Source organism: Sebastes umbrosus, chromosome 1 (assembly GCF_015220745.1).
Source record: "Sebastes umbrosus isolate fSebUmb1 chromosome 1, fSebUmb1.pri, whole genome shotgun sequence".
Classification (NCBI taxonomy): Eukaryota; Metazoa; Chordata; class Actinopteri; order Perciformes; family Sebastidae; genus Sebastes; species Sebastes umbrosus.
In genome coordinates this window covers 6,296,403-6,313,484 of record NC_051269.1, presented here as the reverse complement: position 1 = coordinate 6,313,484, position 17,082 = coordinate 6,296,403, and the positions used below count along the sequence as shown (strand labels likewise).

Here is a 17,082-nt window from a genome sequence, read left to right as displayed (position 1 = left end):
CGCGTCCTCCGACCGCCGCCAACACTGTTTTGCAAGACGGGCTTCACTAGACAGAACTTTCGTTTTTTGTGCTTCAGTGTAGTTTGTGTTGGAGTCTCGTCTGAACAGCGTAGCCACATGCGAGCGCGCATATGTGAGCGCGCATGGGACACCGACCCGGGGGATTTATACGTGTAAGACGTTACAAACAGTCCCTTTAAGTGTTTTTTATATTCCAACAGGAAGTTCATTTGTTTCATTGACAAACTTGACATGAAATCAGTTATTTATCATTAAAAGTATGAATTCATCATTTTTATTGTCATTATTTCACTGATGGAAATAAAAATTCCACAGAGCAGTGACACACTTTCTTAATGTTTACCCCAAAGGAACGACTGAAGGAGCTAAATTTGTCAGTGCACAGCACACATGCACTATTTTATCTAGAGGTGTAAGACCTTTAGGATGCTCAGCTTCACACATCTGAATTCCAATTGTACTTTGAAGTATGGTATACCGATTCCTTGCCTCACCGATAACTCTCTCGACATGGATCCTAACTGATGCAAGTCCTCGTGTTGACTCCAATTCCACTGGACCCATTTGCTTTTTCCCTTTAGTAAAAGCTGGGATCTTAAGCTCAGCATTGTACAGACCAACTGAATCTGCCACATCAAACCGTCTATCAGCTAGTATCACATCACCAGGGATGAGGTGATCAAAAAATCCACTGCTCTCAGTCAAGTGTTTGTCTGATGTTCTGCCTCCCCATCCTTTTGATAGAAAACAAACTGTTCCTTGTGGTGTTATGCCAATTAGATATTTCATGGTATGGTGGTGTTGAGTATGTCTGTGCTCTTGCTCTCAGGTCTTTAGGCTTTTCAATGAAAATCTCAAAGCAGTCAATAATGCAGGCGCATTTACGAAAGACCTGTCTAAATATCATGGGCATCGACAGCTGAAGCTCTTCTCCATTTGGCCAAAACACAAGTGCTGGAACGAGCCTTGCGTTCAACACTTCACTGGTGTTTCTAAATGTTCTACTGGCAGTTGGAATCGAGATCTTAAAAATACAACCAAGCAATGAAAGGGGAAGGTTCATTTTCAGTCTCATAAGAGTTAACAGCAGTTGCTGGAAGGGAGAGAGGTTTGTACCAGTCTGCAAAAACGATATCACAAACGTTAACACAATTTGTAACTTTGAATATGTGGGGATTCCAGTCATTGTCTTCACTTTTTCATCATCAGCCAGTTCATCAAATGTTCCTGATCTAATTCTGTCCTTCAGCCTTTCCTTTTCCTCCCTGAGTTTATTACATTCCCTTTGTAATCTTTCAGTCTTTTCCTTACATGGTCTGTTGTCACACTGTTGTTCATCCTCAGCAGGCGGAGCACACTCAACTTCTGGCACTAATGACAACTCTAGGAGGACATCCACTGCATCTTGCTTCTTTTTCTCCTCCACCCTTTTGTTCTTCATCCTGCTGTGGTAGCCTTACCTTTCCATGTCTCCCTCTCTTTTCCTCTTCTTGGTGGCTGGTGTGTGTGAGAAGACGGATGGAAGCCAGTCGGAGGAAAGCGGGTCATCACATTTGGCACCTATAATGATACAAGAGAGTTTATGTCCAACATATGCCAACAAGTGTAAAGAGAGTATCAGTTCAGTTATTAGATACCGTTCATGCAAACTGGTAAAACAATCTCTCCCTTCCAACAACAGCTTTTAACTCTTCAGATTGAAAATGAACCTTCCCGTTAACGATAACGATCAAACCCCGCTGACTACAACCTCCAGTCCATACAGCTGGGACGCTGTGTGAAACGTAAATAAAAACAGACACATCACATTCAGATTAAACTTTAACATCTTGTCTTTGTATTTAATTCAACAAAGGCCGAAAAGTATTTGCCCATAGTTGTATTCTGATTTCATTTACCACGGCGTCTGAACTTCTTTGACTCAGGTTGTATTTAGCTAGCGTTAGCTAACAGGTGAAGTTAAAGTCACTCACTGGAGTTGGTTGCGTCCGTCTATGATAACCAATTAAGTCGGAACAATTATAAACAGATATAATGACTAAGAATATAATAATTAACATGCACAGTATTAAATTGAGCTTACCTTTGATGAAATGTTCGCTGCAAATACGTGTATACTTCAATGGCTGCCATTGTTTTCCCTCCCCGGGGACAGAGTCACGTCTGAGGGCAGAAATCCACAATCTCCTCCTCTCTAAGTTGTCTTTTTCTGAAGGGATACGGTAAAAGCACATCCCAGGTTTGTCTCCCCATCGGTTAGTGCATCCAATTGCACAACAACTGTCCGGCATTTTCAATAGATGGCGAAAATCAAAAGGTCTGCGACTAAATTCAGTCACCTTGTTAGGTGGCGGGCAGCGGGAGACGGCTTTGTTTTGACCTCAGGAGGTTGTTCCCATAGGGCCGTGACGTCACGTGAAAACTATGAATAGGCTAGGCCAGCTATCAAGAGAAGCAGCGGGAGCGAAACAAGGTTTATCAGGAGAAGTGAACGTAACCTTGTACATAAGCACATACATCAGCCATAAGAGCTGCAGCAGATAAAGACTTTACCTTTTGTTCATTTAGGTACACTACCATGCGCTCAGGCAAACATTTCTTAAACTCTTCTAATAGCATCAACTCACGAAGGGCAGAAAAATCATCACATTTATAAGCGTAACACCATTTGTCAAACAGACTTCCCTTATCCCTTGTAAACTCCACATAAGTTTGGGTGGTGGACTTCTTGTGAGCTCTAATTTTTTGCCTATAAGCCTCTGGCACCAACTCATAGGCGCACAGAATTGCGGCTTTCACAGTGTCGTAGTCTTTACTGTCCTCAAGAGGGAGCGCTGATACTACCTCTTGGGCTTTACCATGTAACCTGCATTGTAATAGTAGGGACCACATATCAGAAGGCCACTTAAGAGCCAGAGCAATGCGCTCAAAGACACTGAAGTAGGAATCCACTTCAGTTTCTCGGAAATCTGGGACTAAAGTGATATGTTTACTAATGTCAAAGGCTCTATGTGAGGAACTAGCGAGCATTGAGGGTGAGTCAGCTGACGCAGAAGCTGCCTCTGCAGTGAGTCTCTTTCTGCAAGTCAAGCTCCAGATGACGTAGCCTCACGGCTTTATCTGCATCTATCTCCAGCTTTCTGACTTGCAGGCGGAAGTCAAGCTCTGTCGGACATTCCTGTGCATGTTTCTGAGCCTCCAGGTGGAGACGAGCAAGGCGTACCTTTAAACGTGCCTCGTCTCCAGATCCTGAAGAACCAGGTGATATGGGATCGTAACGAGGGAGATAACCGGCGTCTTAACCCGGCCCTCCGCCTCGAAGACAATACCCGGGGCTACTTTCGGCACTGGGAGTTCCTCCCTCAGGTTGAGAACTACCCTCACCCAGAGCGAAACAAAGAAGTGTGTTTGTTTCTTTTATCGAAGTTTGAACACAGAAACATCCAGTTTAACATTTTTTCATGTTTTATTCAAACGTTTGATAGAAATGATGAAGCAGTGCCTGAAATCACCAGATCCGCTGTAAGAGCATCATCAGTGAACAACATAAACACACATGAACAACTCTAATATATCACAGTCAACAACAGGAAACACTCAGAGTCCAGTTGATTAAAACAGCTCCAACACAAACTGAACATTATAACCTTCATGAAAGAGGATTTCCTGCAGGACTGTTGTGTCACACTGCATTAGTTTTAGCTGGGTGTACCTAATAAACTGGTCACTGAGTGGACAGTTCAGTGTGGAACTGGACCTGACAGACTCTGGCTGAGCACCTTAACAAATAAAAAGAAGCAGTACATGCTTGTCCCAAATAATGCCAGTATAAAAACAACATCACAATAAAAAATAAGTCACATTATATTTCACTTTAGCTGCAATATATTCTCATTTCTTTCCAGCGTGACAGCAGGCTTTAGTTTAGGGAAGTCTTCTGTTGTTAACGTCCATGTCTAGCTCAGTTAGGACCTTTAACAACTACAAGCAGAGGATGTAGCCTCCGAGTCTGAGAAGTGAAGCCAATGCTGAAGTGTCTTAAAGCTGCATTCTGTCTAACAGTCAGCAGGGGGCGACTTCTCTGGTTGTATAGAAGTCTATGAGAAGATGAGCCTACTTCTCTCTTGATTTATTACCTCAGTAAACATTGTAAACATGAGTTTATGGTCTCAATCACTAGTTTCAAGTCTTCTTCAATACAGCATGATGTTCATTTAGTAAATTATGGTCCCGTTTAGAGTCAAATAGACCATAAAGCAGGGGATGCTTTAGGGCGGGGCTACCTTGTGATGACAGGTCGCTACCACGGCGTTGTCCGGTCTGGGAGTTGTCCGTGTTTTCGTCTTACGACTTTAACTCTTTCACAGTGTGTTTTCACCTCATCAAAGTTAATTATAACATTTTGGTCATCTAAAGATGTCTTATTCAGTGTTTGGTTGTGCTTAACTCCACCCTCTCTTGTCACTTCTGGTTGCAAAAAAACAAGATGGTGACGGCCAAAAACCAACTACCACCCACGTCTGAAGGTAAACATGTTGTTTTGTTTTCACAGAGTGAAAAGTCAAGTTTTCATCCAGATGTGGTGCAAATTTGAACAGACTTTGCAGAAAATCAGCAAAATAAAATGCAAAGTAATGTGCATTTCTATCCACGACTGTTATGTTAATATTAGGAGTTGGACACATCAAGATAAACGTCTATTTAATAACTATATATATGTTTATATGTATGTATTTAATGTTAGCTAGTTAGCTCAGGAGGCAGGCATGCTGTGATGTTCCTGTCATGATCTTGATGAGGAGGACTCATTATGAGGACGGTATATAAAACACCTGGTTAAGGTCGGGGAAAGATTGTGGTCGTGGTAACGAGACATTCTCCACCTCAACAACCTCACTTCACCGTTCTACCATCACAACTATCTGTCTAACCACAACCCTGATCCTAACCTTCACCTGGAAACCAGCTCTCAGCTCTCACAATGCCTCAAATCAGAATAAATGTCCTCCCCATCACACAGTACGCTCTGAAACTCACACTGGTTCTCAGTGAGTCTAACACACAGCAGCAGCAGCATATCATGTAAAGTCAGTTAAGGTTGAACCTGTAGCTGCTGACTGGGGTCGTCTAGAGAGTCCCTCCTCTTCTCCTCGTCTGCAGGAAGTGAAAACAACAGTTCAGATGAAGAAGAAGTGACCTGATCCTACGCTGGATGTAAATACCAACAGACTGCTACATGACTGAGAAGATGAAACTACTGTCAGGACTCTGAACATGAGATACATATAAAGAATCTGTTGTCTGCTCATCATGAATATTGTACTTTTAATCCAGTTTATCTGACAGTGATACAGTAGCTGATAGTTACTTTACAGATTAAGATTTATAATAAAAACATGAGATTATAAAAGCTCTTAAAATGCACCGTTAACCATTAAACCAGTGGTTCTCAGTGTTTTAGACTTGTGACCTTTAAGAGTCCAGTTGAGGCTCCTCGTCACGTTTCAGATGTGAAGTTGTTATCAGTTCATCAAAGAGACATTTCACCTCTAAACTTCTCACATCGTCTCGTTTCAACTGTTTGAGCCCCTAAACAGTAAAATGATCTAATATTTCACACACAAATGTCCAAATAATGAATAAAAATTAAATATAATAATAAGAAATAATAAACGTACCTTTATAACAATTTAGTGTGATGCGACGTTTGGCTACAAGAACAGCTAGAAGAACACCAACAACCAAAAGAGTGATGAGAACTGCAACAACAATCCCGACCCATCCAGTGGAGGACTCTGAAACTGAAGATAAAATGTAGCACTCAGACTGTAACCGTATATCATATCATACCATATCACATCACATCACATCACATAATATCACAACACATCATATCATATCATATCATATCATATCCAGCAGACTGAACATCAGTCTACACAGAGAGAACAACTAAAGGTGAACATGCTGCTGAAACCTGAAATCTGAACCTGTTGGCAGATAAAAACATCAGAGGGATGAATCTCACAGCTACAAAGATGTTAGCAGCTAAGAGGAGGTTCTGGTTCTGGTCTCAGTAGAGAGGAGGCTGATGTTATAGCATCGTCTTCTTACAGTTTTTCTCGATTGTTTACACACATTTTCTGAAAGCATGCCTCATACTCTCAGAACTCTACACACAAATCAAAAAACACACACACAATGGGCAAAACCCCTCAATTCTCCTGCAAAATGAAACTTTACATTCAAATCAATGTTATTTCTTCTCAAAATGGTATTTTGTTTTCAAATGACACACACAAACCATCATATGAATAGACATTTATAAGAACCAGTTGAACACTGATGTGCTCAATGTAAAACACTATGATGAATGGAAAACACTTCTTCTCCATTCATCATAATGACTTAGGCCTTTTTTTTGTTCAGTGTTACATTTACTACAGACAGTACATACATAAGTGTAAAATATTTTAGAATATTGTTTTTATACTCAGAACACACAAATACACGGTAACAAATATATTTTATTTTCCCCACAAAAACAATGTACACAGTGTACATCCCAACCAACACAAAGTTGCACATACAGTGGTCTACATACAAAACAACAGAAGAATTTACTGTATACAGTTACTGTAAAAAAAACGGGAAAAAAAACTATGCTGCATCCTCTCTTCTGTTTTGGTCTGGCCACAGCACCTCATCCACATCACAAGCAATGTTTTCCCTGGCCAAGCAGCGGGGGAAATATCGCTTAGCATGTCGAATCCAGCCATGAAAAGCATCAACTGCTATATCTCCACATGCGTCTTCCATAGCTTGGAGAAGGGGTATATGCGTTTGTGGATTTCGGTCATACACTTTCCATGATTGCTAATTGTAACACTGTGTGACAGTTGTTTGCCCATGTGATGAGTCAGTGTGCATAGTAGGGCAATTGACTTTAGAATTTTGAATGACAGTGTGTTCCTTGTGAAAACGAGATTTTCTTCATGAAAATTGTGCCAAATGCAGAGAATTGTGTGTAGTGTTTTGAAAAAAGTGTGTTTTAGAACTGCAATTTGAGTGTAAAGCAGGAATTGTGCTTGTAGTTTAGCAGAATTGGTTCAGGGGGTTGGTGCATGAGTTACATGTTGAGGTCATTGTGTGTCAAGTACCAATATTTGTGTGTAAACAATTGAGAAAAACTGTAATAGCTAAGAGGTTGTTTGTGGTTCTGGTCGCAGATTTTTAGGAATTTATCACAGATGAATGTCAAATTTGGTGATTTTACAAGGTCTTTATGGTCAGTTGGGTTTATTATTTATCTATTTTAAACATTTAATTTCTTGCATCTATTTATTTATTTTCTTATTTAAATTGATTTATTTCAAGGTATTTTTAGGTATATTTATTATTTTCATTTTATTTAGATTTATATCATTTAATTAATTAATTTACTTTTTTTTAAATCTCTGTGTTTAATTGTTAATGTTATTAATATTTCTATGGGTGGGGGGTTATTCCAATGGGGTCACTTTCTCTGTCTGTGTCATTCTTAATGATGGTGTTGTGGACTTTTCCTCTATTGATTGCGGTTCCCTCTTTGCATAATACACACATTAATTAAAATGTTAAAATAAGATATGACACGTCTGTCTAAACATGCAGCTTAGTTAGGTTCATGTTTCACTGAGCAGTACAAGAACAACTCTGAGGTACTTTACTGAGTATTTCTATTTTATGCTACTTTATATGGAGACTAGTTACTCTGATCTGACATACAAAACATGTGATGACTTAAAAATATAAAATATAACACTTCTTTATCATTTCATACACATTTAGTCAGAGTGAGTTAAGATCTGTGATGATGTGGTGATTCATGTTGTCATCATCACAGTTTGACACTAGAATAGTAACAGTAGAATAATTCTCTATTAGCTCTTTTACTCACATACAGAGAACAACCAGCTACTCCACAGTTACACCTCCTAGTTAGTATGTAGGAATATTTATCTACTGTAGATCTAAAATAGTTAAACGTGATTAATCACACATTTTTTTATCTGTTTAAAATGTACCTTAAAGGGAGATTTGTCAAGTATTTAAAACTCTAATCAACATGGGAGTGGACAATGTGCTGCTTTATGCAAATGTATGTATATATTTATTACTGGAAATCAATTAACACAAAACAATGACAAATATTGTCCAGAAACCCTCACAGGTACTGCATTTAGCATAAATAATATGCTCAAATCATAACATGGCAAACTGCAGCCCAACAGACAACAACAGCTGTCAGTGTGTCAGTGTGCTGACTTGACTATGATTTGCCCCAAACTGCATGTGATTATCATAAAGTGGGCATGTCTGTAAAGGGGAGACTCGTGGTTACCCATAGAACCCATTTTCATTCACATACTGTATCTGGAGGTCAGAGGTCAAGGGACCCCTTTGAAAATGGCCATGACAGTTTTTCCTCACCAAAATGTAGCATAAGTTTGGAGCGTTATTTAACCTCCTTCAGGACAAGCTAGTATGACATGATCGGTACCAGTGGATCCATTAGTTTTTGTAGTTTCATATTAAAACTGAACCCTCTACACCAGTGGTCTCAAACTCAATTTACCTGGGGGCCGCTGGAGGCAGAGTCTGGGTGAGGCTGGGCCGCATCAGGTATTCCACAAAAAAAGCTTTGTTAAAAAAAAAACAATCCTCTCAAACGTCATTATTAACAGTTCTTTAACTTGAATGGGTTCTTCTGAACATGAACGGTTCTTCTGAACATGAACTGTCCTGAACATGAATGGAACATTGAAGAACATGAACGGTTCTTCTGAACATGGCCTCTATTGCGTCTCCCACTGTTCCTGAAATTGTCTGTGCTCGTCACCAACCTTTCTCTTCACTGCAGGCTTTGAAAAAGACATGATATATATTCATTCCACTTGGTGTCACTCCGCAATAAAGTTGTGCCTGCTGTGTTTGTGTTGCTCTGCAATTACACCACCAAACCGCTAGTTGGCGGCGGCGTCTCTATGAGTTTCCTTCTTCTTCTTGTACTACAAACAGAAACTGAGCGGAGTTGGAGCTAATAACTGTTGAACCACAGAACTTTTACTGACATTACTGCAACGCCGAAAAGAGAAAATATATCTGAGTCGATTTGTGTGAACAAACATTGAAAAGATCGAGGCAGAGAGAAGTAGAACTTGGTCCTGGCCGCTCAGCATCGCTGAGAGACTGGACCAATCACAGCTGTTGCGGTCTGCGTCGCCGCGACGTGTAGTTACATTTCTGGAGAGGTGCACGTCAGGCTACGGCGTCGATTCAACGCAGAAGTATAAATCAAGCTTTAATCAAGCTTATGCGATGTTACACGGGCGCCGCCATAGTTGTTGTGAAATGTTTCTCTGCTTGCATCAAGCCCGGCTGATTGCCCGCCCCCGGGAGCCATATACCCCGCTGGGATTGGTAGGTTCGTTCAGCTCGGGCTCGCGCAACAAAGGGACCTTCCACGGCAAACTGCCATTCACATAAAACTCGCGGGCCGAGGGCGCCTGGGTTAGCTCAGTTGGTAGAGCGGGCGCCCATGTAATAAGACTTGGTCCTGACCGCGGCGGCCCGGGTTCGAATCCGGCCTGTGGCTCTTTCCGCATCCACTCTCTCTCTCCCCCCTTTCCAAGACTCTATCCACTGTCCTGTCAATAAAAATGAAAAAATGCCCCCCAAAAAAAAACTTTATAAAAAAAAAATAAAAAAAAAAATTTGCGGGCCGCACTAACATTAAACTTTCATATCAAGGTGGGGGCCACAAAATATCGTCTTGCGGGCCGCAATTGGCCCGCGGGCCGCGAGTTTGAGACCCCTGCTCTACACCCTCTGAAACATTGATTGTATTAATGCATTAAAGAAATTAGTGGCGTTAAAACGTATTTGTGTTATTATCACGTTAACTCTGACAGCCCTCCTGATGACACTTAAGATTCAAATTCTGTAAAGTTTCAGATAAAACACAAACTAAAGGATTTTGCTCTTATTCTGTATTAAAGCTTTTATTGTTTTATGTCACGTTTTCATTATTAAGCTGACGTATAACTGCATAATGTCTCATTACTCAAAATACAAGGTGACTAAAAATGGCAACCGTATTTTCAGGTTCAGTTTCAGCTGACGCCTGGTTACCAGCATAGCAACCACTTTTAAAAGTTAGTGTTGAGTCCTGATCAACCTCTTAGCTGCTAACATCTCTGTTCCTGTGAGATTCATCACACTGAGGTCAGAGGTCAGAGGTCAGAGGTCAAGGGACCCCTTTGAAAACGGCCATGACAGTTTTTCCTCGCCAAACTTTTGCGTAAGTTTGGAGTGTTATTTATCCTCCTTCACGACAATTCTTCATCACAATTTGCTTTGAGTTTAGTCTGACATGTAGACATTTATGAAAACTAATGACATAAAACTCTTGAATCTAATTCTACATTTGTTGTCTGATATGTCAACAATATTTTCTATTTCACTAAAGTAATATATAAAATGTGTTATGAAATATGAAACATGGGGTCTTTAAAAGCAGGTGAACCTCTTCTGTTATCACGACTTAAACTGTGTCACTCAGTGTCCACTTTATTAGGTACACCTGAACAATCTAATGTGATCTAATACAACTGTTTACTGTTCTGATGCCTATAATGATTATTTACTGTCACAGAGGAGTTTATTAAATCACATGTTTAATGACTGAGGTCGTAGTTAGTGGAGGAGTTGATTTTATTCAGAGATGTTTCTAATATTCTGTAAACAGGGAGGAGAAATAACGAGAAACAGCTCTCAGTATAATGTAGTCCAGAACAACTCCTCCTTTAACTGTCACCTCAGTCATAAACATGAGTTTCATTTATAAATTTCACACAAAGTCAACTAAAACTGAACATTATTCACTTTGTAAAGGTTGGATTTAATTACATTAGACTGTACAGGTGTACCTAATAAAGTGGCCACAGAGTGTATTTCATCATTTATGTTTTCATTAAAACTACAAGTTTGTTCATGTTTAAAATATTAATTTATCCATCACTCTAAAATATAGAAATTTATTTCAACAACATATATTTCAAATATTTTACATCGATCAAATCAGCCCCAAATGAGACAAGAGATGAACTTTTACATGTTATACTACTTTATACTTCATACATACTTTGTACTTCTACTGCACTATTTTGATCTTAAATAGAAAACATGTCATCAACTTATAAAATACTTGTTTATAATACTTTTGCTACTTTAAGTACATTTTGCTGATACTTTTATTTGAGTAGTAACTTTGAATTCAGGACTTTTACTTGTAACAGAGTATTTCTACATTGTGGTATTAGTACTTTTACTTCAGTAGAGAACCGGAGTGATTCTTCCATCACTGACTACAGTAACTCAGAGAGGTTTTTAGATTCAGATGCTGATGTGTTTGTTGGTGGAGGGTCGACAGTCTGCAGTTATTGAGGCTCAATAAGACAAACACTCTGGATTTATGCAGCATGAGACTCTTTTTTTTTTTTTAAAGTTATTTTTTTGGGGACATTTTTCCATTTTTATTGGGAGGACAGTGGATAGAGTCTTGGAAAGGGGGGAGAGAGAGAGTGGATGCGGAAAGGGCCACAGGCCGGATTCGAACCCGCGCCGCAGCGGTCAGGACCAAGCCTTGATACATGGACGCCCGCTCTACCAACTGAGCTAACCCAGGCGCCCAGCATGAGACTCTTTAAGATTAATACACTTTAACTCTGGAATAAAAGGCTGTTTACTTTCAGTTATTAGTGCATATTTTCTGATTATTTTACATATATACATATCTAATGAATATTTAATTATTATTTGAGAACACATGTACAGACTGAGGTACAGTTTCAGATCTCTCCACACAGTTTAAAATAATATAGTCGTGATACAATTCTTCTGTTTAATCAGACAAACGATCACAGTTTTAATCTATATTTTATTTTATGAAAGTGTTTAAGAGTATGATGATTTATTTTTCTGTGAAACATCAGGTATGGTCATGATTTATGAATCTAAATTCATACTTCAATCTAAAATCCACTCAGAAGATTCTCATCAGCTTCTGCTGGTTTAATAGTCACAATTACTACAATTATAAAATTATAATTAAGGTTTACAACTTGAATGAGACCTAAGTCACATAGGATATTTTTTTTTCAAATAATTTTCACTGACTGAAGGTGTGTATTTGTTCATTCCTTATTTTGGATTTAAGGTCATTTATTAACTTTTGTTTTACTTCAGTGTAACAGGAAACACTGTAAAACCTTAGAAAACATATTTCATATTTCAAGTTTAGTAGCAGAAGTGCTGTTCTATAATTCTAGTTTTCTACATTCCTGTGTGGCGTGTCCGTGTGTTTGTGTGACTGATCAAACTCCACTTCTGTCTGTTGTTTCTTCATCTCATTCTTCCTCTAATCTCTGTAGATTCATGAAGACCAGTCTCAGAGTCTCAGTAGAACAGACAAGTCTTCAATACATTCTTCATCACAATTTGCTTTGAGTTCAGTCTCAACACACATTAACACAAGCAGTGAAATTATTTGAATATGAAAATATGAGTAGGAAGAAACTCACCATTGAGCGGCACGTAAATGTCAGCATAAATCTGATGGCTGATTGTCTCCTGTGTGGCTACACAGCGGAAGTTGTCAGCCCTGGTCACAGTGGTGTTGAGAGTAAAATATAAACGGCCTCCTCTTTCTGAGGTCTGTGGTTCCTCAGCAGGAAGGATGTTTCCGGCACTGTCCTGCCACTCTACTTTAGGTTCTGGATTACCATGAACTTCACACTGCAGCACCACTCCATCCTTTGTTTTTAGTATTGTGACAGATGGTTTTGGAGCTGCACCTGTGAACACAGTAGAAACAAAAGATTATAGAGGATAATTACAACATTCAAATCTAATATTGGGAGCCTTCATTACACATTTCAGCATTGTTTGAGAGAGCACAATATTACAAACAACTTTATCTTCTTCCAGTTTGAGTCAGATCTGTCTCATATCATGGCAGAAGAACTCTTGAATTTCTGCTAAATTTGTTGAGCTACAACAATGAAAACATTTTGTTATAAAATATGAAACATCGAGCCTTCAAAGGTACAGTTTGCACACCTCTTGTGTCATTGGGGCCTAATTGTGTTAGTGAGAAACATTTTTAATCATGCTGCCCGTATGGCAAATTAATTGTAAAATCTGTAGTTTGCAATGTGCTTTTCATTGGGATAGACAACTGTCCTTTTTTAAATAAACCTTTTAAATCATTAACATTTACACAAACTTAAGAGATGGGTAAATGTATTTGTATTCATATCATATTTCCAGCTGTTTATTCTGTTTATAATGTCTTACAATTAGCATTTTATGTACTTACACCTACATGTTTTATTTTACCTACACTACTTGCACATGTTCATACAATGAAGGGGCTTACTGGCACGGGAAACATTTACATTACTTAAGTAACTGTGAACTAAAAACAAACATCTTGTCCCGACCTACACTAGGGGTCACCAAAGCGTAACGGGGGTCATGACCCCTTCTTGATTTTAAGGGGTGTAGGAGAACTGTTTTTTTAATATAAGTTGGTCTATAGCTCAGTATTTGATTCATTTCTGTGAAGAACACTAAATTAAATTGTTATTTTTAAAGTTTGGATTATTATTTAATATATAAACAGGATCAGGGCACGATGAAGACCTGAACACCACTTATATTCACTAAACAGCCTTTAAACAGTACGCAGTTAAAACAACCAAACAAAACAATGAATTTGCAAAAAAGGAAGAAGCCTATATTAGATTAAAAAACACATGATACCGAATTGTGTTAAAAAATCCTAAAATCAACAGGAAAATGCATCTATGATGCAATAATCACAGGAAATAATCTTCTCAAAAATCATCCATATCGCTCGTTTTACACAAACTTCCTGCAGTTATTACGTTCACTATTTGGATTAATCATACAGTTTATCAGTTATTCTGGTGTACGGTTATTGTTATGCATTGAAGAAAATATGAAATAATCATAAAATATGTCACTTAGTCAGTTTACTCTATGATAGAAAAGGAGTCCCTTAAGGAAAAGGTTGGGAACCACTGCTCTAGGTTCCGTGATGGAGAGGAGGTTGTGTTGCTCAGCCTCTATCTGTTTGGTTCTACTGGATCCATCTCTTCACATATGTTCTACATTACATGTATCATTTATTTTGTCATATGGATTGTATGTTGTATTTTCATTATGTTGTTACTCTGTACACATGACTATTGCATGTCTGTCCATCCTGGAAGTGGGATCCCTCCTCTGTTGCTCTTCCTGAGGTTTCTAAAAAATGTTTCTATCTCCCTGTCGAAAGGTTTTGTTTGGTTGAGTTATTCCTCATCCGATAAGAGGGTCGTACTGTAAAGGGCAGAGGGTGTCTTATCCTGTAAAGCCTCCTGAGGCAAACTGTGATTTGTGGTATTGGGCTATATAGCCTAAATAAAAATTGACTTGACTTGAAAGGACAATATATCTTAGTGTATTATATCTTCCCCTTGTCATTATTCTACATTCTATATTTATTATATATAATACTGATCAGTCTGTATATACTCTACTCTGTTGTCTCAGTACCTGTAACGTTACTCTGTGTAATGACAGTAAAGTTGAATCTAATCTAATGTGAAGAAGAATGATCTCAATCTGTTTCACACAGTGATGAATAAAGTTTTTATAAATTATACCAGGTCTGTGAAGACAAACGTCACATACCTGTGAGAGGTAGAGTGACGTCATAATAAGCAGGACTCACCTGTGTTTTCACCTGTTCTGTCTTTTAACGTTATAAAGCGCGGAGGATGCACGCGACCCGAGATGTCCATGTAAACATGAATAAATGAATAAAGTGTGTGTTTCCATGTGACTGTAGAAGTCAGTTCAGACATATTATAGCTCGTTAGAAACCTTAAATGTTGCTTTATCAACGGATTGAAGAATGGAACTGTAGGATTTACGACATAGCAACAGCAGCGTCTTACTTTACGGCAGTAAACAGTTATCATCTTACCTGCTATCCTGCCTAGCAACAGTTAAAATGTATTTAAAGCTCTAAAAACACACATTTAGAGACAAACGGGGGCTCGTTTTAAAGAACAAGAGTCCACTGATTACATGTACCTCGTTAAGTTCAAGCGGAAGTTAAAATAAGGAGAATAAAAGTCGGTTGTGTTCCTCGTTTAGTTTTAGCGCCGCTCGTCAAACTTCCATAGCAACGTGTTTTCTGTCCATTTAAAGTATTGACCAAAGATTTGACCAATGAGCTTCAGTATCTCTGAAATCAGGAAACGCCCCGGAACTAAATCAACCAATCAGCATCTTTCTACGACCTACAGTGACGTCCCTACCGGACTTTAACTCAGTCAACCAATCACAGCAGCGCATCTCTACGTGCGCTCCACGTGGGTGTTATTGACAGCTACTGTCATCCAATGGGAAGTCAGCACCGTGAAAACACGGTGAGTTTGTAGCCACTTAAATCACCTGCCTGACCATATATGGAAGTTAATGTAGCTGGACTTCCTGTGGTGCTGGGACAGCCACATAACAGAGAAACTGTATTTATATGTTGATGGAGGCGTGATTCAATGATAATAAACATGTAAATCTGTATTTAAACATTAACAACATCTGTTTATAGTCAAATTTAACACTAAGGGACATTTTGTCTGAATCATAAAGAGATTAATTATCATCATTTGGTCACTTTGGAACAGTTTTAGAGAGCTCTGAAGTCCTCTGCTGGAGATGCTCTGTACTGCACTTTCTATAATATCTCACACACACTTCTGTCAATCAACATCAAATTTGGTACAGACATTATTGACAAGTTGATGGATAGATCCTGTGAATTTCAGCCTGATGGCCCTTATTATGACTGATTTACTGTATTTAAAAGATGAAGTAAAAGAAAAGAAAAACAATGTTTCTATTTTTACCTGTTAAATATTTAACCCATTAAACTCTCTGAGAGCCTGAAGTGAGATCAACACACCTGATGAAACCTGAGGAGTGTTTGCTTTACAGTGATGTAATCTACATGCATCAGCTCCTCGTGGTCCTGCTATTATACAGTTTAAAATGTGTCGGTATTAAGAGACAGAAATGCTCCTAATCTAAATGAGCCTCAAGAGGTTAAGACTGAGCGCTCTGGGTCAGGATCTAAAAATAAAAACAGATCATAATTATTAATGTCAGAGTGATTATGTGATATTACAACATGATAAACTGATCAAAACCTGAGACTGTTATTGGTTCTGGATGATTGATTTCTCATAGCTCGTCATCAACTTGATTTATTAACCCAGAACTATTAAATGAGCTCTGAGTGGTTCCATCCAATAGTTGTGGAAACATCTCAGTCTGGAGCACTTGAACGCATCACCAGCACTTGAATACCTCACCAGCAGCCGACTGACAAAGCTTCAGGTATTTATGGAGTCTCTCCACCGCAAAATCAAACCCTCAGTATTAAGAAAAGCGATATTAATTTTAATATTGATAATATAATATTACCTTCAACATCAGTAAATAAGCAACTCTGAATAAACATATAAATAAATAAAAATGTGATTATTATATTATATTAATTTATAGTTGACATGAACCAGTTAAGCAGTCTAGAGATGGAATGAGAGAAATACATTAGAAAAACTTAAAATGAATAAATACAAAACTTAAAATTAATAAATACATTCACTTTAATGTGTTTTATAATAAAATAATAATAATACAAATAAAAATAATGAATACATAAATAATAAACTTTATGTACAAAGCACTTTTCAAAACAAAGTTAGAAAGTGTTTTACAAAACAAAATAAAAATGGTAGACAAACAATGATTAAAAACAATTTAAAAACAGTCTAAAAGTGATACAACACTGAGCAAAAGGAGCTACATATGAGAAAAAGTAAAGTAAAACAATTTAAAATAATTAAAATAATCAATAAAATAAAAGTTAAGAGAATCTCT

At 38.2% G+C, this 17,082-nt stretch overlaps 1 protein-coding gene and 1 pseudogene across 1 annotated transcript in view; both read right to left on the bottom strand.

The window, feature by feature from the left end:
- LOC119484654 (hemicentin-1-like) overlaps nucleotides 1-17,082 on the bottom strand; it is a 199,350-nt gene that overhangs the window by 85,401 nt on the left and 96,867 nt on the right. The window contains exon 14 of the mRNA XM_037763624.1: nucleotides 3,325-3,330. Coding sequence (XP_037619552.1) covers nucleotides 3,325-3,330 — 6 coding nt within the window. The remainder of the gene's footprint in view (nucleotides 1-3,324; nucleotides 3,331-17,082) is intronic.
- Nucleotides 202-2,354, bottom strand: LOC119485874 (annotated as a pseudogene).